The sequence below is a fragment of the Mytilus californianus genome, unplaced genomic scaffold (genome assembly GCF_021869535.1).
Source record: "Mytilus californianus isolate M0D057914Y unplaced genomic scaffold, xbMytCali1.0.p SCAF_2, whole genome shotgun sequence".
Classification (NCBI taxonomy): domain Eukaryota; kingdom Metazoa; phylum Mollusca; class Bivalvia; order Mytilida; family Mytilidae; genus Mytilus; species Mytilus californianus.
The window spans coordinates 99889867-99911741 of NW_026262668.1; the positions used below are offsets into that span (position 1 = coordinate 99889867).

General features: G+C 31.5%; 2 protein-coding genes across 9 annotated transcripts in view; both read left to right on the forward strand.

Annotated features, from left to right (window-relative positions):
* Window positions 1-3138, forward strand: part of LOC127730569 (cilia- and flagella-associated protein 221-like) — a 28362-nt gene extending 25224 nt beyond the window's left edge. Inside the window, exon 22 of the mRNA XM_052239011.1 lies at window positions 1621-3138. Coding sequence (XP_052094971.1) covers window positions 1621-1747 — 127 coding nt within the window. The 3' untranslated portion in view covers window positions 1748-3138. The remainder of the gene's footprint in view (window positions 1-1620) is intronic.
* Window positions 3139-15414: 12276 nt separating this feature from the next.
* Window positions 15415-21875, forward strand: part of LOC127730570 (partitioning defective 3 homolog B-like) — a 77848-nt gene continuing 71387 nt past the window's right edge. For all 8 annotated transcript variants that reach the window (XM_052239012.1, XM_052239015.1, XM_052239014.1 and 5 more), the window contains exons 1-2: window positions 15415-15729; window positions 18032-18243. In XM_052239012.1, coding sequence (XP_052094972.1) covers window positions 18118-18243 — 126 coding nt within the window. In that variant the 5' untranslated portion in view covers window positions 15415-15729; window positions 18032-18117. The remainder of the gene's footprint in view (window positions 15730-18031; window positions 18244-21875) is intronic.

Consider the following 21875-nt stretch of genomic DNA (forward strand, 5'->3'; position numbering starts at 1 on the left):
ACTTTACATTCTTTATTTTCAAATAATAATCAAAATAAGTTATAAAAATAATGGTTTGCTTCTAATCCTAGCTATATTGTTAAACAATACAATATAAAATATATTTGCAAGCAGAAGAAACATTAAGGAAGGATTTGTACAAGTTTCTAAATGTTTCTATTTTAGCTAATGTTGTGTTGTTTGTGTAAACTTTATGCCTACGCAACAAAAATTAGAAAAGTTATTTTTTTACCCTTTCAATGAATAGATGGTTTGTCCACTTAGCTTTACCTACAGTTTTTTAGTGAAAAATATTTGTTATGCACTGAAAATAATATTAGACAGTGCATATTATCAGGGTTGTGATTTTCTTAAACTATTCACAAAATTACGTACACATGCTAAACATCAAAGTAATCACTTTGCAGCTTAGGGGAAATAACTCTATTTTAAACTTAATTTGTTACTTGTGACACACAAATTCCAAATAACCATACTTTCTCAGCACGTGAGTACATAAAGTTGTGATGAGGATAAGTTATAAAAATGAAAAGAAAAAGTCATTGATAAAGTATAAGTGTACATCACAGATTTATGCTTTGCAGTGAAAAATCAATTTTCAAGTTGGCATGCATTTACCCTTTCATGTTTAGTAAACATATTGAAATCTTTTTTTATTTTCCCTATTTTATGTGGTTTCTCTTAATTTTGGTTTAGTTTTTTGTATAATATTACATTGTTAGTGAGTTCAATTATTCGTAATTTGTCAAGCTAGATAATTTTGAATTTAGCAAAATGTAAGTACATGTACAAATGATTTTGATTACAGAATGAAAGATCGTTGAACCTTTATTTTATACTTTATCTGCTTATTTTCTACAGTTCTTTCAGGGTACACTTTTGTCTTGTTCTGTACCTAAATATAGAAAACACAATTCAGAATGCATGCAAAAATAAGAGAAATAATAGAAACATTAGTTATAAAGTAAATTCTGTATCCTGTACCACAATTCTATGTTTAATTTATATGTTGATAAATACTGTTGTCCTTATTCAATCACCAAAATATACATTCATTTCACATTTATTCAGATAATTTGCTTACTTTATTTGCAGTTACTACCGGTTAGAAAATTTTTATATTAAATATTTTTTTTCTCTTATATATGTGAACATATTAGATAAAATAGAGAATGGAAATGGGGAATGTGTCAAAGAGACAATAACCCTGTCAAAGAGTGAAAAACACAGCCAAAGGCCACCAATGGGTCTTCAACACAGCGAGAAAATCCCGCTCCCGGAGGCGGACTTAGGCTGGCCCCTAAACAAAAATGTGTACTAGTTCCATGAAAATGGACGTCATACTAAACTCTTAAACATATAAATGAACTAAAATTAAAAAAACATACAAGACTAACAAAGGCCAGGCCAGAGGCTCCCGACTTGGGACAGGCGCAAAAATGTGGCGGGGTTAAACATGTTTAGTGAGGTCTCAACCCTCCCCTATACCTCTAGCCAATGTAGATTAAACAAACACACAGCAATACGTACAGTAAAACTCAGTTTAAAAGAAGTTTATTAGAAAATGTTTTGTCAGGAATATTAATTCTATAAATTTCAATGATTGTTTTCTTTCTGTAGAGAAAAGAGAGAAGAAGAAATAGAATTTTTCATGATGAAAAAATATAACAAATTAGGAGGAAAAATACAGACAAAAACAACTCAACTGGACAATCTTATTACAGATCCTAAACTTGTGCTAAAGTGATGTGATAAAAGGATCATAGAGTATAATATACTATGGTGTGAATTTTTCCATCAAATGTGAACAAAAAGGAGGAATAATTGAAACAGGGAAAAAGCTGAATAGTATTAACGTCATGAATTCATTATAGTCTTTCAGGTTCATCAGCACAAGATAATTCTGTACTCTTACTGTTCACACACAAATAGTTCTGCCATTGAATGCTTTATATATCCTTATGACCACACAGAGGTAGTATGTTGATTAAAAAAGTAGCTACTGCTAAGTTACTCTATTTATTACTACAGTAGAGTACAAGGTAGATTTTTCATAATTTGAATACTTTTCAAATTTTAAGATAAAACCGCAAGTTTCCTTTGTGTTATCTAAGGTTAATAATTTTAAGATGTTTATTCCTTTGTTTTTAAAAAAATGACCTTTATATGTATCATGCTTTCATTAATTCTCTACCACTGCCTTTTTCTAAAATCCAAATGAATATTTATATGGAGACTTCTGTAAGGAGGTAAATGAAGACATACAGGACATGTATATGGCTTACAAATCTTAGTGATAAAACTATTTAGCTAACAGTATGTCCTATGAAGGCTTTTCCAGTATTTCCATACATATTTAAGCAATTTTCCATTCTTTTGAAGTCTTATTTGTGAGCGAAAAATTACAGTGTAATTAATTTCGCAGGAGATTTCCTAGTACCTTGGTAGGATGCTTGAAGTTAAAACATACTTTAATGCTTTAACTTACAAACAGCTTGAGATCAGTAAAAAAAGTCTAAAAAATTATAAGAAAAAAAGGAAATAACCTTAATGAATTTTTAATTGTATTTATATGATATTTTTCTTGAAACACTTTATGTGAAAAATAATCCGTCCATTTTAATTGAAGCTATTTATTATACACAAAAAGCAAACTATGTGTTATGACTAATTTTTGTATGCTTTCAATATGAATATAAAACTTAATTTGAATACTACATATGTATCCCATTTATCCAATATATAAATGTGACCCATATGTACTGTTTTATACAAACACAAACCTGAGGTTTCAGAAATATGCAAATGAATTTTGTGGAGCTCTCTAGGAAATTGGCCTGCAAAGAGTCCGTTGTTGTATAATGCTGTATTTGACAAAATTAGACATAATATGTCTGTAACTCAGTTCTTATTCTGTATCTGTTGAGTAATCCTGTATTATTCTTCTCATAATTATGAACTATTTATTCCGTATTTGAGACTGTGATATGAAAATTGTTTACATATTTAAATGTTATGGATTATATGTGCAGAAGATTGTTTTTGTATTTTATGATTTATTTTTATGTGAAGAAGAAACTATTTATATTATTAAAATGCATTTTTTATGAATGCAAATAAAACTGATTTACACAATAACAGGTCTGTATTTTTTCATGAGATATTTGATTTTCTAAATCATACAGTGTCAAACTTGTTTAGTCAAAAGTTTATTTTATACATCTTTAGACGAGTTTGGTGAAAGACCCAGTTGAATGTATTGAAGTACCTTACAGCAGATCTATTTGTCAAAACATTGTCTGAATTTTTTGGTAGAAGTCATGGTGATTGAATTAACTAACTACAGATTATAATAATTGTAGAAATCTAACAAATATTGTTATAATTTACAATCATTATAATAACAGAAGCATTGCAAACATTTAAACAACCATAGGGCATATACACAGATCTTTGTTAAATTTATGTGTGAATAAGATAAATAATTCAGATAGACTGCATAACAATGCCAATTTAAGCATAAAGACGGAAAGAGAAAAGGGGAAGTATTACCCATGAAAGAAGTAATTAGAAGTAGAAATATGCCATAACTAGAATACTATGAGAAATGCACCACAAACAAGTTGACACTTCCAATGTCCCCCATACAGCACAATGTGATGAGGTGAACATATGAACAAATTATGGCCATTTTTTACGAATGACATTTCATAATAAAGACATTAGTATGTTAAAGAAATATTAAACCAGTTTCAACATTCATAGGACATAATTGAGCTAGTTTTAGTGATGTTAAAGGAAAAAACTCAGTCTCATGGTAATGAGTTCAATTTAAAAACAGAGTATTGCTAGTTTGTTCCCCACCCTGGTCAAACCAAAACCTTTAAATCTGATATTTTACTGTTAATCATCCAAGTGCATGACATTTATAGAAGTAAGAGATCAGTTGGCCTTCAGTCAAGAGTTATATGTCAGGATAGGTTGTTGTTTCTACCTTTTGAGGTGATCAGTTGGCCCACAGTCAAGAGTTATATGTCAGGAAAGGTTGTTGTTTCTACCTTTTGAGGTCTTTCATCCCTGAAGACATCAATTCATAAGTATTTCCTCTCCTTGATCTTGAAGTGAAACTAATCTCCATCCTGTACATCTTTGTATGCTGTACTGAATGCAAGTTGTATGAAATTTTGTTAAAATCCAATCGGTGGGAAAGAAAAGCTGCTGACTAGGTTAATACCTTATTATTATTCAAATGAATGCTTATGTTTAATTATCTCCAGAAAAGAATTACTTTGACTAATGCACTTCTGCACATAGGGTACTACTTCTATTTGAAATTTCAAAAAAATTCATTTGGGGTTTCAAAAGAAGTGCTTACAATGGACTAATATGTCAATATGGGATGACAAATCCAAGAAACGTAAAATTTTATTATCTTCTTTTCAAGACACGCTCTGATATTAGGCTTCATTATCAACTATATTTTTGTAAAGTATTATTGAAATTTGTGTCCTGTTATAAGGGCCGCACTCACAAGAGGCATCATATAAATTCACGTTCCTTCATACAAAATTGTGGCACAAAATTAGTTTGCTTAACGTTTTTGCTGTGGTTACAAGTTTCATGGAAATAATGGTACAGCAGAGCAGCACTTATTATGATGGTTAACGCAATATCATCAGTTAATGACTGAAGTTGCTAGGTGCTCTAGTGCTAGCCTGTATACACCTTTTCAAATCGTCCAATAATAAAGAGATTTTCCCAAGGGAATGGAATAGGGCAGATGTTCTACCTGCATTCAAGAAGAATGCAAAGAACAGAGCCGAAAATCGCATGTCGGTTTTATTCGCATTCGATCATTGGTTGTAAAATGATCGAGCAGCATCATGAGGCACTTGGAACAACGCATATTGCCGATTGGCTTCCAAAAGTTTACATTGATCCTGTAAAATACAACTGACCATTACGACATCAATGATATAGCAAAGGAAATCAATGACACCAGTTAAATAATTTGTATAGGCTTTAAGATGTTTCGACGGCCTTCGGCAAGGTACAACAAAATGTATCATATGTAAGAGAAGGATCTAAAGGTACAAGACAACTGGAGGAATGGTTTTCCTCATACAAGTACACCGCAACGACTGTCCTCGAAAAAGGAAGATCTATACTAGTGCACTTGTCTAGTCAGTTTATCTGGGCAGTATAATGCAATCTAGGTTCTAAAACATTTCTGTATCAACGACATTCCGAATTACATAGTCAACAAATTATCAGTCTGACAGATGCTTGCGTTCTGTTCAGACACAACAAAACAATACAGACACAAGTTTGCTACAAGAAGAAGCGCAGACATTCCAAGCATCGTAGAACAACTGGCCTATGGTTGTTCGCCGTCATAAAAGTCAGGTTATGCATAACACCACCAAGAGACTATCTGTAAGACAACTAACCATATCACATCAGTTAATATGTCATGTAGGAAGAGGAATCGGCTAAGTTTTTGCAGAGACGTCTAAAAAGTAAAGTCACTAAAATACTGAACTCCGAGGAAAATTCAAAACGGAAAGTCCCTAATCAAATGGCAAAATACATATATATCTCTGGTTTTTGAGTTGATATCCATCACAAGAAACTGAATATATGAATATATATACACAGTGATGAGCCGACTCTAAATAAGATTTACTCACTCAAAACAAAAACAAAAATACTTACTATCACAACGCCTTGGTGCTTTTCTTTAGGTTAACATCTAACCAATTCCAATGCAAAACAAAAGAACTTTATAATATACTTTTGGAGGGAGTTGGGCTATGATCCTTGTTTCCGGATAATAACCTAATTTATCAACGGAGAATTTAAGGTATGTCATTATCCATGTCGCCTATTGACACTGAAAGGTGATGCTGATGACGCCCTCGTGGATCAGCAGTCCACCAGCCGCGATAACGACCCAGTGCTAGAAAAAAATAGAAGGAAAAAAATTAATAACCATCAAAATCGTCAGATCATCCGAAGATAGAACCATTTTTGTCGAGCCTGCGACATTTATGTCACGAAAGCGAGACATTTTTCATTTTCCCGTAGTTTACCATTAAATGGACTTTTTTACAGTTAACATTAAGATACATGCAGTCTGAGGTTAAAGTTTTTCTGTCATCAAAAACTTTGTTAAATCTTCATGGATTTTACATACGTTGGAGAGATGTTTCAAGTTATGATCAACGACAATATCCAGAGCAAAACAATAAAGATATGTTGACCTTTTTTCAATTTTCCCGTAGTTAACCGATAAAAGGACTTAATTTTTTGCATTTAACAAATACATACAGTCTCGGGTAAAAGTTTGTTGCACAACAATTAATTTGTCAACCCATCATCAAATTTTATGAAACTTTGGCAGACGCTTTTCTTGTGGTGAAAAGAAACTGAAGACTGAAGCCAAAGTTTTAAAAAATGTTCCTTTTGTTTTTCAGTATTTTACTGATAGCTGCACATAGTTATGTTGCAGTTAACATCTATAGACAGTCTGGGATTAAAAAAATGTTGCCAAACCTTCGTGGTTTGTTTTGAAACTTAAACATAAGCTAATCTTCAAGATCAAGCAATAGCATGTAAATAAGAAATTAGATTTTTTTTAATTCTATTTTACTGATAAATGGACTTACCTTTTACAGTCGACATTACACTTCACACATACAGCACCGATTGCAGGCGAGACACATGGTTCCGTAGAACCCTTTACGATTTTTACTGAATCTATCACGCCTGTATCCCTTAGGTACAAAGTTAGTACCTATAGAAATTCTATAGTTTGATTATATACAATCTTGACATAACAAACAAAAATATTAAGCAAGAAATTCTAATTATATCCGTGCATGTGCACACCAGGAACAGGCCAATGATTTTTTTTTTATATTTTATCACTAAGAATGACAGATTATTATTACAACAGATCAATTCAAGACCACCAAAAGCCTATATTCAATACGTTAACCAAGTTTATTTTTGACCAGATTATAGGGAATAGTAACTTGTGGAAAAAGTCAAGACTGTCCACAGCTTTAACTATATGATTAATGGAATTCAGCAAAAGCAATACAGTATAGGAAGCTATGAAAGACCTCGGGCTAAACAAGTGTGAATTTCAAAAGAGCTTTCGGAAAACCTACGGCCTGACCTATACATCAACAATGAAAGAAATACAATTATAGCAGACAACAACTAAAGACCAGCACTGGAATACAGGCTCCTGGCATGGGAGAGGCACATACAGCATGAGGCGGGTTTAACCATGATCGCGAGTGCCCAACCCTACCGCTAACACAGGGCAGTGTTGTAACAGAAAAACATAACCGACCTTAGAGTCATGAAAGCTAATCCAAAATCAAATCTCAACTAATAATTAAACAACTTAATCCCGAACTATGCAGTCATGCCAACCAGTAGATTCGGAATGGCTGTAAGGTCGCTATTAGTGTTAATGACTGAATAACAAAACATTTTTAATTAAACTTTTAAAAATAAAATCTATGTATAAGTAAGGTATCGTATAAGACAATATTCAAAGATCTTACTACAATGCTAAATTGTTAACCTTCAAAAATGAGCGTATTGAAAGGATCAATAATTGTATATGGATCGTATCTTAATTTACATGCTAGATAAACAACATCACCGTAAAAATAGGATGTGAAATCCCGTTTATAATAATATGTCTATAGGTGTATATAATTGATTTTTTTATACTGGATATTTTTCTGACCAGTGCCTCCCTCTGGACATACATCAGATTTGACTGGTGTTATTATCAGATCTGTCAGCTCCGCTATAGTGCAAACGCAGATAAACCTCTCAGTACATCTAGAAATAACATAAACAAATACTATAAAGATCAAACTAAAAATTTTAGTTTTTTTCCTGATAAGACCGAAGTGGCAAAAATTGTAAGTAATTCAGAACAAAAAAGGCTACTGGTTGTGTTAAAATTTTTGCGAAATTAATATAATTTGGTCTATAATGACAAATAAATTGACTGAACTAATAAACTATTGATAAAGATGTTTTCTCACATAAACTTGAAATGAAACAATGCTTTGTTTGTTTTCGACGAGGAACAACATAACACAACAATTTAAAAAAAACATATAAAAATATGTACATAAAAAAGAAGTATACAAAGAAAAAAAAGAAAGAAAAAAGAAGGATAAAGCAAACAAACAAATACCCTAGAGGAGGTGGTTATGTATGTTGATGAAATAGGCTTTCCTTTTGATATGAATAATAGGAGATAGTGGGTATACGTCAACTATACAGCATTCCAACAAAAATACTGTCCAGAAACAAAAACGAAACTGAAAATTTGTCAGCAGGATGGGTCACTCAAATTATAATATATTAATAATTTCCTTTATTTCATACTTGTATGCACTAATCTATTCTTAGGTGTCAATCTTATAGTATATTATGAGATAATTTTTCTCCACAGATAATTTAAAAAGTAAATCTCTAAATTCAAGGTATCTATAGCAGTCGGTATGTATGGATATTGAAAATTGCTCTGAAGTATTTTGAATGTGTATGGCGTTAACATTTCTTCACACATATGATTATAATAGATTTCGGATTAACGCCAACAATACAGCAATCCAACGACGCATACATGTACATTAAGTATGTCCATAGAGTAATCATATATGGTCTTATAAGACTGTCCATTTTTGTATTTAACCATCTTAATTGTTCCGCTTTGCTGAGTTTGAACCCTTGTGAAATGGCACATTTGCAGGTACCAGGCGCAAAATTTTGTGTATAAATATAAGCGTGCCATAAACTGTCTTTGTTCAGCATATGTCAGAAATTTTTTTTTATAGAGGAATGCATAAAAATCATTTCACAAAAGTTTATATGAAAGAAAAGAAGTCGGACCAGGTTCCCATGAAATTCATTTCACGCTTGGGTTTAAAAAAAAATCACAGTATAACAGCTAGCAACAATGCAGCGTATTTCTAAACATGTAATACAATTATAAATGGCTACAGATGATCTAAAACAGAAATTATGTCCGAATTCGGTTAATTTTAAGTAATTGTCGTCAAAACGAAAAAGAAGGACATTCTAAACCAAAATTGAAATTATATCAAAAGCTACTTCTGTATTGTCTTTCAAATAGGCTTATACTTTAACTGAATTATATTTCCTTTGATGCAAAATTCTACGAAAACATGTTAAATTTGCAATATTGAACACACTCATAACATATTTAGAAGAATTATATTCCAATCGAGTGTATTTGTAATTTGCCTGTCACATTTTAAAGAAAATCGGCTGGCAAAATTGTTCTGCAGAGGATTTGAAAATATATATACCGTTTCGATAAAACGTATGCCCATCTTGTAATTCAGCATAAAATAAAGTCCAAGAGATTCTTGATCTCCTTTCACTATCTACATACTAGTAGTCAATATTCATAAAATTTACAATTTTAGATTGATGTTCACAAAATTACATATAAAAAATATTCGTTGTTTAAAAAGGAATTTCTTTTCAAAACATATAAATTATTTTTAACTAAATCAAAATTTGTATTCTAGACATTCGTACAATGCATTGTTTTCGACTTTGAAATTACTTGTCTACGCTAAACAAAACTGACTACCAGCATGTATATATTAATGTTCATTTAGAGACATTGAAAACAAACAACTAACAAAACAACAAATACATAGGAATTGAATTTTCCATAACATGTGAAAACATCGCCAGTTCGATCTAACGTCTTTCGATGTTGCTTTCAGAATTGGCGCAATGTATTCCCGCAAATTCAAATGTTAAACGTCTATTTGAAAATATCTCTCTTTCCAGTGCGGTGACCTTACGTTTTTATTTCCTTACTTTGTTTGATAACAAACATTGCATATTCTATTGAATTTTCATCGAGAAAACATTAGTCAATTTTTTTAACTTGATTTTTTATAGATATTTCGCCATGAAAAAGGCGGGGAAATTATTATAGCAACATATCGTCATCATTTATCCCTCAGAAGATGACAATATCAATAATGTAATGTCTACTAACAACACGGTTAACAAAACAAACAATTTTTATGTGATAAGGACTTTTTATGAAATATTACATTGCTAATATCCAACAAGTCCCGATTTCCAAATTCCACGAACAAGATGGCGTTTAGAAAAGTGAACTAATTTTTTTTATTGGCCAATTTTAAAGCTTTTACCAGCCTAAACTGAAAATAAAAGTTAAAGAAGATATTATTGGTAGATCTGTCTTTAAAAGGCAACTAGAACAATAGCAATCATACCACATCTACTTTTTTTTATATAAGTTTGTTTAAAAAAATCTCAGGAAAATCTGCTAACAGACTTTTTGGAAAATACTTTTAATGATTTTTATGATCTTTTACTATCGTATGTGACGTAAAAGCATAAGGTTGTCAAACGGTGCTTCTAAAAAGGCTCAACGTGAACTGGTAAAGGGCATTGGATCAAAATTAGTATGTGGCAGCCATTTTAATGAGTCTGTTAAAAGAGTTTGATTGTCTTCCTCATGAAATTGTATTTATTTAGCTAAATTGTCTGTTTTTAATAGATGACTATTTGTTTAGCCGTAGACAGTGTCATGATAAAATTGGTTCTGTTCTTAGTCATTACTGAGAACATTAGAAAAGAGGGCATCGCAAGGGTCACTTCTTGGGCCTCTCCTGTTTACTGTTTTCATAAACAATAAATTTTGTTATTATAAAAAAGTGCTTACACGACGACGGATGTCACATGTGAAGCAGGCTCTGTTTATCCTTCCGGTGCACCTGAGATCACCCCGGTGTTTGTATTGCTTAGTCTTTAGTTGTTGTTGTGTTATGATGATGACAATACCTTGTCCCTATCAGATTCCAATTATGATTACCTATTTAGATCCTTGAACAAATGATGCGAGCTTATAAATTAATTCAAAATAAATAAAATGAAAGCAAACCCTGACGAATTTCAGGACATCGCTATATATTGGTAAAAAAAAAACATTTGATTAAAATCCTGTTTTCAAGGATTGTATGTGATGATGATATCAAACTTCTGTGAATAAATATAGACTTTGGCATACATTTTGATTTTCATTTCTAAACAAGAAATCATAACAATTTAACGATTCAATAAGAATTGGTGATAAATTATTAGAACTATAAACAAATTAACATTTTTGTTAAAAACTTTTACCAAAGTTTGGTAAGTATTTTGAACACATCTATCCCATAAAATTTGAAATAAAGGAACAGAAACAGTTAAGTCTACATCATATCTTGAACTACATCTACAAATTGACAATGAGTGTCGGTTGAAAAGAAATCTTTGCTTCCCCATTGTGAACTTTCCATTTCAATGTAACAGTAGCAACATTCCAGCAGCGCCTGCATATGGAATATATATCTCCCAGTTGATCTGATATTCCAGGGCTTGTTTACAAGAAAGCTATTGAACCACGAGTTCCAAGTGATGAAAAGTTGAAATCTTCGAAAATTTCACGGACGCTATCACGAGTTGGTTGACCGTTATGGAATATCTGTTTCACAGATGACGACGGATATGTTCCAATTGTCGTTACACAATCCCGTCCTCTTTTCCTCGAATGTGACCTACGGAATTAGACTAATAATCGGGTTTGTACTTACACGAGCAACACGACGGGTGCCACATGTGGAGCAGGCTCTGCTTACCCTTCCGGTGCACCTGAGATCACCCCGGTGTTTGATAAGGTTTGTATTGCTCAGTCTTTAGTTTTCTATGTTGTGTTTCGTGTACTGTTTTTGTATATTCGTCGTTTTTCGTTTTTTCCCCATGGCATCAATTGTCAGTTTGTTTTCAACTTATGAATTTGAGTTTCCCTTTGGTATCTTTCGCCTCTCTTACACTTTGAAACTTTAACTTTTGTCCTTTTTCATGGCATTTTTGTAGTGAATCAAATGTAAAGAAAATCGTGAACCAAATCAGGAGAAGACTGAGATTTACATACAAAGATTATCTTTTAGATTATATTAATACATTGTTTGATGCCCTCCCTTAAAATATGACTCATGAGATCGATGGCTTTATAGTCTGTTACTTTATAACTGGCCTAGCTCCTCCAATAGTGATCTTGTCAGTCTCACTATAAAATCAAATCAATCCAAAGTATGATTCTAATATATTGGAAATTCCATCAATCAGAATAATTACTTTTTTTTAAAAATCCTCTTTAAAATGCTGCACTCGTATTATGGAACCCACTGTCTGAAAAACTACAGAAAATTAACAAATAGTAATCAATTTAGATAATGTATATTGAATAGTGGAACTGCTAGTGTCTGGAAATGTGTCTGTTGTAGATATATAACAATATTGTAAATATTTAGGTATAACATTTAGTGCATCAGGATCTTTTTCCTTTGCTCAGAAGGAATTGTACAATAAGGCACTGAAAGCATACTACAAGCTACGAAAGGACTTCTTGTCACTGAATCCAAATATTAAAAACAGCCTCCACGTATTTGATCATACAATTAAACCCATTCTTTTGTATAGTTCGGAAATTTGGGGCTTTTTTAATCCCTTAAAAAAAATTAAATTCTCAGACTTCTACAGTTGATCAAGCCTATCCTAAACTTCTTTCTGAAAGATGACATATGAAATTTTGTAAACTATTACTAGGTGTGGGGAAAAGAGCAACAAACTTTGCCACTCTTTCAGAACTTGGGAGATTTCTTTTAAATTTTGATATCACCAAATCTATGATCAGATACTGGCACCGGCTTGAAAATTTGGGTTCATCTTTTCCATTACTAAAAGATGCATATTTAGAGTCAAAGCTATTATTTGAATCAAAAATTCCCTCTTGGTATGGATCTTTAAACTATTTGCAAAAAAAATTAATGGGGTTGACAGTCTAGCCTTTGCAAGCAACTTTAGATTCAAAATTTTAATTAAAAAGTTTTTTTATCAGCACTATGAAATACAGTGGAGAAAACAAATGCACAATTGTGCTGATGGGAAGCTTTGTAGCTATAACACTTTTAAGACTCATTTTGGTCTTGAAAGATATCTTATACTTTATTACAATCACCTGAGCAGAGGAGAAATTTCACTCGATTGCGTATTTCTTCTCACAGACTAAGAATTGAACAAGGTCGCTATCAGGGTACTCTCCGACAAGACAGAATATGTCTCAGGTGCACCTCAAATGAAGTTGATGATGAAAAACATTTTTTTATTTTCGTGTACATCATCTCAAGACAAGAGAAATTGTTTAAATTCCACTATTAACTCACTATGCCCAAACTTTACGCATTTGATTCCTAGCCAAAAACTGATATGGCTTCTTAATGTAGAGAATCTTGATATCTTGATATCTGTCTGTGAGTTAGTTGATGAAGACAAAATATAACTTGAAAGATAAATATTTAAATCAGGTTTTCTGCACTAGGCACGAGAGCTGCATGGCATGGTGGAGTACAGGACACATCGTATAAGTTCTATTACCTTTTTGTTTGTGATATTTTTTTATTAAACTGGTAATATTTTATCTTTTCGTAATATGTGCACTTTGGTATATCAATTAGCATTGTCCCTTGGTGCCTCTTGCAGTTGTGTCACCTTAAATAGTACTGACTCCTCTGCACCAGGCACGAGGATGACATACCAGTTATGTGCAACTTCTTACAATATCTTACCATATCATTAATCATGTTAATGTCCCGATACACATTTTAATATGCACCCACCATGCCATATAGCACCGTCCCTTGGTGCCTCCTGCAGTTAAGCTAGATATATTTAGCCTACTCACAGAATTCTTTTTTGTTACTTTCTAGGGGTGTGCCTGAGACGAAGGTTTTATATATACTCCTATATATATATATACGAATATGTAAAAACTGTTGTTTCTTATTTATGTTTGTAACTATGTATACTGTATTGTTTATTATATTTGTAAAAATAATATTATAATGATATTATATTATGCTCCTTGTGATTATGCGTTGATATTTTCATTATAATGAGACGATATTTTTTACAAAATGTGCCTGCCATCTTGTTTCTCTCTGTTACTAACTTTGAATGAATTAGTTCAATGTTGCTGAAGTTTTTTTGTAAGATAAAAGCTCTTTTGAGCTTGTGTTTTCTGTGTTTTCTATGTTGTATAAATCAGACTTTAAATAAAATGTATCCTATCTAACTTTTATGTCAATGGGATTATAGCAATGAGACAGCACACCAACGACAACGATAACCAGAGCTTAATTTAACACACAATCTTGAACAACACACACTGTGTCTATGTCAAGTTTTTAATCGTCCAGACTCTATAAAAGTTTTAACTTAGAGTGGGTTGCTCGTGTTCGCCATAATTTTCCATGTTTTCTGCAGTATATGTTCAGGTCTTTATGTTTTTGAAGTATACTGATATTTCTATATGAAGATAACATCAAAAGCAAAATATTCTTAGCTTGAAAACGTTTTTCTTTGAAAAAATTCATCTGAAAAGTTAGATTAAAGGATATTTGAAATTTCCTGATGTTTTGTCAAAGGGGGACACATATTCGCCGTTTTTCCACATCTATTTAAAACCAAATAACTGCAGCTTTAAACAATATTTATCAAATCAATTTCATTATAGATGAATAGCAGACATTTCAAAGGTGTAAAGAACTGAAAATTAGGGCAATCAGTCAAAGAATTACTAAGAAATACTTCTTTGAAATCGTGTTTTTCATTCAGGAAATTGGCCGAAAATCGTTGACCGTTTTTCGGTCCTTTGAGGTAAGTGCCGAAATTTTGTCTAAGTTTAAAAAAATAATCATATTTGTTATAAAAATATAATTAACCAGCATATTTCTTCCATTTCAGCCATCCTTTGAAGTTTTTACACCTTAAAATCATAAAACGGCGAAATTGTGTCTCCGGCGAATATGAGCGCCCCACTCTACAGTTTAAGCTGGAGGGTCATTAACACAAGACGACTTTTCGTAATTAATTGTCTTCCCTTTTCCCTACATTTTCAGCATTACTTGTATGACTTTAAAATATGTGTCGGTATTGCCATTATATTTGTTTTAGATACGTGTTTATAGTCTATGACATCATTTTCTTTTCCAGTATGAGGTAAAGAGGCAAAAGTCATATGGTGAAGAAAAAAAAAGTGACAGGTGAACGAACACCATATATGATATTAACCAATAGGAAAAATAAGCAAACCCCACCCCACCCCACCCCAATTAAAAATGATTAAAAACAAAAACAAAGGTGAGGTCTTTGCACATTCTACGAATTTCAGCAACCAGACAGACGACAAAGGTGATCGCTTCGCAATCTATCAAAAAACAAATGAATAGTTACATCCCTTTGGAAACTCCAAAACGGAAACGAGGCAAGTAAATATATCTCAACATGATATGTGTCATCAAAGTTAATTGAAACAGTTTACCTTGATTGTTTTCTGCTGTGTAAATGATTAAGATTGTTGTAAAACTATACTAAGTGATTCAGTTTTGTATGGGATTACTGAAAACTTCATAAAAAGTGTGGGATTTTGTCAAAAATCTGCGCAGACGATCGTGTTTTACCAGGTGTTTACAAATATTTTACCTCGGGTATGTCACCCGACCCCCGCTTCTTTTAATTTCCTGGAGTTTCATTTCAATTCTTCTGACACTGGATTATATCACTGCAGAAAATTAGGTACGTTTAAAGATTCAAATTCAGTTATCCAATGTGTGGCCAAAAAATGACATTACAGAATTTGAAGAACCATAATAAATACTACAGTAGCGAAAGAAAACCCAAGTTTAAAGTAGTCTCATAAAAATAAAGCATCACAGAACACATTATACATTTTATGTGTGCTTATAAGGTTGCTGTTGCAGCCAGAAATACATTATTTTCACATTAATTTTGTATAAATATCTTGTGCATTACTTGTACACATGTACAACTACTACGGGTGGGCTAGTACATTGTAAGAGTAAGATCCTGAGGGTATCATACAAATGTATATATTATACATCAATGGCAGTAGTCATGTACTAAAAATGTATATCACCCCAGTAGCGGAGCGTCTTTTTACCACAGAACACCACAGAATACCACAGAACACTCAAAATGTATCACAGAACTACACAAATTACAACAATACTACTATATATACCACTGAACATTAGAATTACTTTATAAAAAGCAAATCTAATAATTCAGGATTATATTATTTCTTTAACTCGGGTTACACCAATGACATGACAATTGACTGGATGAGATAAAAATGATCATAACTTTTTTGTTATTTGGCATATTTTTTAACATTTGGAAACCCTAAACTAATGCATTGTAATAATGAATTCTAAAATGAACATTTAAAAAAATAGTTTTTAGCACAAAAAAATTACCATACGGTTTTCACAGTCTCTGATCAATATACGCTTTGATTATATTATACTAAATAATATCTTGTTTTACAAAATTTTTTTTCATGAAAATAAGAAATCTGCGAGTTAATTAAACATGTTGTTTTACAATAAAAACTTTATATAAATAAAACATGTTTTTCTACAAAAAAAAGTTGATCTGACCGATTTTAACAGCGAATATTACGCAACAAATAATATTGATCTGATCAACAGAAAGTGCTAATATTGCTTGTTTCTTTTAAAACATTAATACATTAAATTAAGAAATCTGCGAAATATGAAAGTAAAACCTTTACAGTAAAAAAATCACAAACTAATGCATGTAAACTAAGCAAAGTTTCAAAGTCAATAGACCTTGACTGAGGAGGCGGGGCCAAATAATCTCCATGGTAATGAGATGTGCCAATGCTCAATGCTAATACAACTGCATACCAAATTTCATTGACCTACCACTAGTGGTACACCATGAACTAAACTTAATCACTAATATATTGTTGACGCCACCGGCGCCGATGCCAGAAACAGCATACCTATGTCTCGCTTTTTGACTCTGTCAAGGCGAGACAAAAATTACAATAAAGATTAAAATGTAATTAAAATATAAATGTCACAAATATAAATAATCTTTGTATATTATGGTTTTAATAGCTAGGGGTTTTCAGTATGATCCCAATTATTAGCTCAGTTGGGGGCGTAGCCTTAGTGAGTTGACCCTAAACATGCCAAATAGAAAAATTTGAATTTATTTGAATAATAAATGTCAAAATATAAAAAGAATGAACAATAACACGATAATGATGTCTGAAGTATTATTATATCAAAGTTCTGTGGTAATTTTTTGGTGTTCTGTGGTATTCTGTGGTAAAAAGACGCTCCCCAACCCCCCCAGTGAAGAAAGAATAATGTAGTATTGATAGGTTCTGTTCATTTGCAGTATGAGCAGGAAACAGACATTATTTTGTCTTTACTTGTACTAACCATTGCTAACTAGGAATGGAGTTCTGGAAATGTACATGTATCTCCTAGTCATTTCCAGTGGCTGTAGCATATTTATATAAGACCCCCTCCCTTTTGAAGAAACAAATTACGTGTATTAATATGAAAATATGATTAATGCATACAACATGGACATATATGCTGTATCAATTATAAATTGTGCATGGTAAAACACAGTGTAATACACATGTATTAAACCCATGTGCCTCTTTTAGTGATTCAGTTATAAGACTTCAGTACTAAATGTCAATTTCAATTTTTATACTTAAAAAAATTGTCAGGACATTTTTTAAGAAATGAACTAACATTTATAAAGTTCAGGACATTTACAGAGAAAGGTGTAACACATGCTTAGTTGAATCACTGCTCTTTTTTTCAAAATCCTGGATCTGCCACTTATCTCTGCATATCAATAAGTCTATATCTACATGTACAATGTAGTATTATATACATGTCCTTTGGCTAATCAAACTTTATGGCGGTCCTAGCAATAGTGAATAAATCTAAATATGTGCTTCAATTATAATTTTTTTAATATTTTTTTACAATATTTCACAGTAAATAACATTTTTTTTATATTTTAGGTTGATTATAGTTGAGGATGTAGAGAATTGTAATGGTCTGAAATGCATAGGACATGTGTAGACTGTTACAATTGGTTTCATGAAGTATGCCAATGAAAGTGACAGTCTGTTTTGATAGAGTCAGAGTTATTGTTCCTTGTGGAGATGGTGAGATTCCAGTGCATAGTTTAATAGAAAAGGCCATTACAAGATTTAAAAAGGCAACAGCAAAGGTAACTATAAGTCATTAATGCTTGATAGGAACATTTTCCAGTTTTAAATAAATAAATGTAAATGTATATACATGTATATTAATCGTCAGAGGATTTAAGTACTGGTCAGTACAATTACTACTTTCAAGATGTAGTCATATTTTTGTACATGTAGTCAATTTTAGATATGCATATATGAATTAAATCAAACCAATGTAGTGAAATAAACCCTTGATAAATTTTGTGCATCTTTTTTTGTATTTACTAGCATCAAGAATGCTCAAGCCTAAACATTTGAAAGCTATGGATGCTGAATTCACTGAAATGTTAGGGATTTATGACCATCTCATAATACATACATGTAGCTATATATACAGTGTAGGTGATCAACACTTGAACAGAAAGTACAAAATGCACATGTTAGTTTAGTTGAGATTTCATCAAACTATTATTTGAAATTTAATAAAATTCAATATACATGTAACATGGCAGTCTGCACCGTTAGACCCTAATCCGATGCCCCCGACTAGTAAAATTTTGTTCGGACTAGTAAGTGTTTGCAAATCTATGTTTAGTCACACAAGAAAAATGTTGAAATATTGGTCTACAGACTAGTAGTTAGAAAATATTTTGGTGCAGACTGCCGTTGGACATGTATGAATTATAAAGATACAAAATGTAAGTTTACTTTTCTGTTCAATTTATTGATGACTAATGTACATGTTAGATGCATTGTAAAGTATACATTCTGAATTCCAAAGGGTTTTTGGAAAATTTGCAAAATAAAAATCTGTTTCTATTCTTTTAAAGTTTTTTGACCTTCAGAATGACTACTTCAGTGTTTTAAGAAGGGTGTTGCATACTGCTACTTTTTGTCCATTGATCTAGGCCTGATAGTTCAGCCCAAAGCTTAGGCTTAGGGCAATTTATATGAAATGAACATTATAATTTGGAATACTATTGATTTCTGGTTTAATGTGATGGAATAAAGGTAAAAATACATTTTTGTCATATTTGTAGTGAGATTTATAACCTTGTGCTTACAAAGACCTGATTTGGTCAGTGTATCAAATAAATGAGTGAGTTCAAAATGCTATCATTTCTGTGTGTGTACCCAAATTCTTCAAGAAAAATGATAATTTTTGTAGAAGTGTATAGATACATGTTCATGTAGATATAAAAAAATATGCAAGCAATTTTTCTTTTGACTGATATACAAGTGTAAATCACCTCTGTATAAAGGTGAATCACTAAGAATATATAAACCTTTAATGAACTTGAATTCTTATCATGGTAAAGTATATAAAATAGTTTATTCTACAATGGATTCTACAATGGATCATATATTAATAAATTGATTTATCAGATTGTAACATTGTCATCATAATGTCTAGCATTTAAGGTTGTCTCAGATGGTTGACTCCAGATATTTGAGTTATGTAAGATTATCAACAGAATTTACACCTTTATCTGATAGTTCAAATATTACCCCATCTTATTGAATTATAAATAGGTCAGTATCTGTTTACCTGAGGTTGTTAAGAAAGGGGTGTGTCTTAGATTTGTTGTGCACTGAAGGATATATAACTGATAAAGGAAGTGAAATTGGTTTACACTTTGTCATTTTCAAATATTGATTGTCTAAATTCATTTGAATACACTACATTAAACATTGACAATAGGATGGCCATCATGATCCTTATAATGTTATTAATTAATCCATTTTAGTTATCTGTTTAATTCCATGTGGATTTGACTTGCATATCATGTATCCTTATACATGGTGGTTAATTGAATACTACAAAATTTGGTAAAAAACCATAAAATGTGTTTGTGAGGTTAATAATTAACTCTAAAATATACGTGTTTATTAAAATTGACTTGACTTTGTTGAAATGTAATCATGTCATAAATGTGCTTGTTAAAATTATGTCCATATGACTATGAGTATGGATCTGCAGTCTCTCAGGTAAAACCCAAAACATTTTTTGTGAAATAGGGTATACTCAAGTACAATTTGTATGAAGGGCTTCAGAAAAGAAATGTGCTCACTGTCAATTGCAAATCTTTTACAAACCCTGATAAACTTCAAAAAAGGAAACATTACACTTCTCATTATATCAATTTATTGCTAAAACTATGATAATACAAGTTAAATCAAGCTTTTTCCATTGTTTTGTTTCAAATAATCCTTTGCATTGTTGTAGCATTATCATAAAGAGTACATGTAGTCATAAATTTTGCATTTAGTTTGGATATAAAACATGACATTTAATATAAATACCACATGATTGTTGTCAGCAAATCAACATGTTGGAATCTTTATGAAACATCTTTTGTTATTTAATTGTTGAGAATACAGCTTGTGGTCATTGGAAATAAAACATATTCTTTTCTTTCTTAAACTTTCTTGGTGGTAATATGATCGGTTTGACTCCGAAAGGTCGATGCCCATCCTGGTCAAATCAAAGGCTTTAAAATTAGTATTTGATGCTTCTCTACAAACATGCAGCATTGATAAGGAGTAAGAGCAAAGACTGGTCTGCCCCAAGTCACAATAATGTGTAAGGATAGGGTGACTACAGACTGTTACCTTTTGATCTAGCATGTTAAAAATCTGGCTCAGAGTGTTGGTCTAGTATAAAGCAAGGTAGATATTCATATTGCATTAATATGTTTCTTTCCTGAATATCAGAATATGAATTGAATTTGCCATTGGACCATAAACAGCCATTCATCATCATCGTGTTTATAAAAGTATTTAGTAGAGGATAGCTGTTGTAATAAATCCTTTTTGAAATTTTAATAATGTAATAAATGTTAGTAGCTCTATGTTTCACAGTAGATAAATGCAAGCCGTTTTGAATTGATTGAAATTATGTAATAATATTATTGATATATATCCTGCATTTTACTTAAAAATGGGTCATTAATTTTGAGGACTTTATTAGTATTCTTACATGTAAGTTCTTTTTTGTGTATATTTATTTACATGAAACCTTCCCTATTCATTTAATAAGTAAAAAAAAATTTGTTTTAAAATACTTAAGTTAAACATAGGAAAACAAGAAAAGAGTACATATTGAAAGCATCATGTACATCCTGTTATAGCTAGTTCTTAATGATCCAAAGTCTAAAGCATTGTGAATAAATTAAGTTAGACTGTAAAAGATCTACCATCAACACTTCAAACTTTCAAGGACAAAAACATTAAGTTATATGCAAAGACAACCTTTGGCAGGTTTCTTGACTTCTGACTGGTACATTTAATTTTGGCAGGGCTATACTAGTTTTTGAGCTCAAATTGTCAACCAAAGTCTTTTTTTTTATGTTTGTAAAATAAGACATAGGAGAATGTATGGTAAATATAAAGTGAGATTTTAACTTTATAAAATTGGTTTAATCAAGATAACAGATTACAAATACAGACAGGAAAAATAATACTACATATGTAATTTATATGGTATCAGATGACCAGTAGTCTAATGGAAACTTTACAATTTAGGTTTATATAAATAAAATGTATGAACGAATTGTTCATTGTACATAAAGTGTAAACATATACAATGATTTCGTACTTTACCCTGTAAAGTTATCTACATGTATGTTGACAAATAAAACATAACATTTGACCTTTTTAATACAAACCTGGG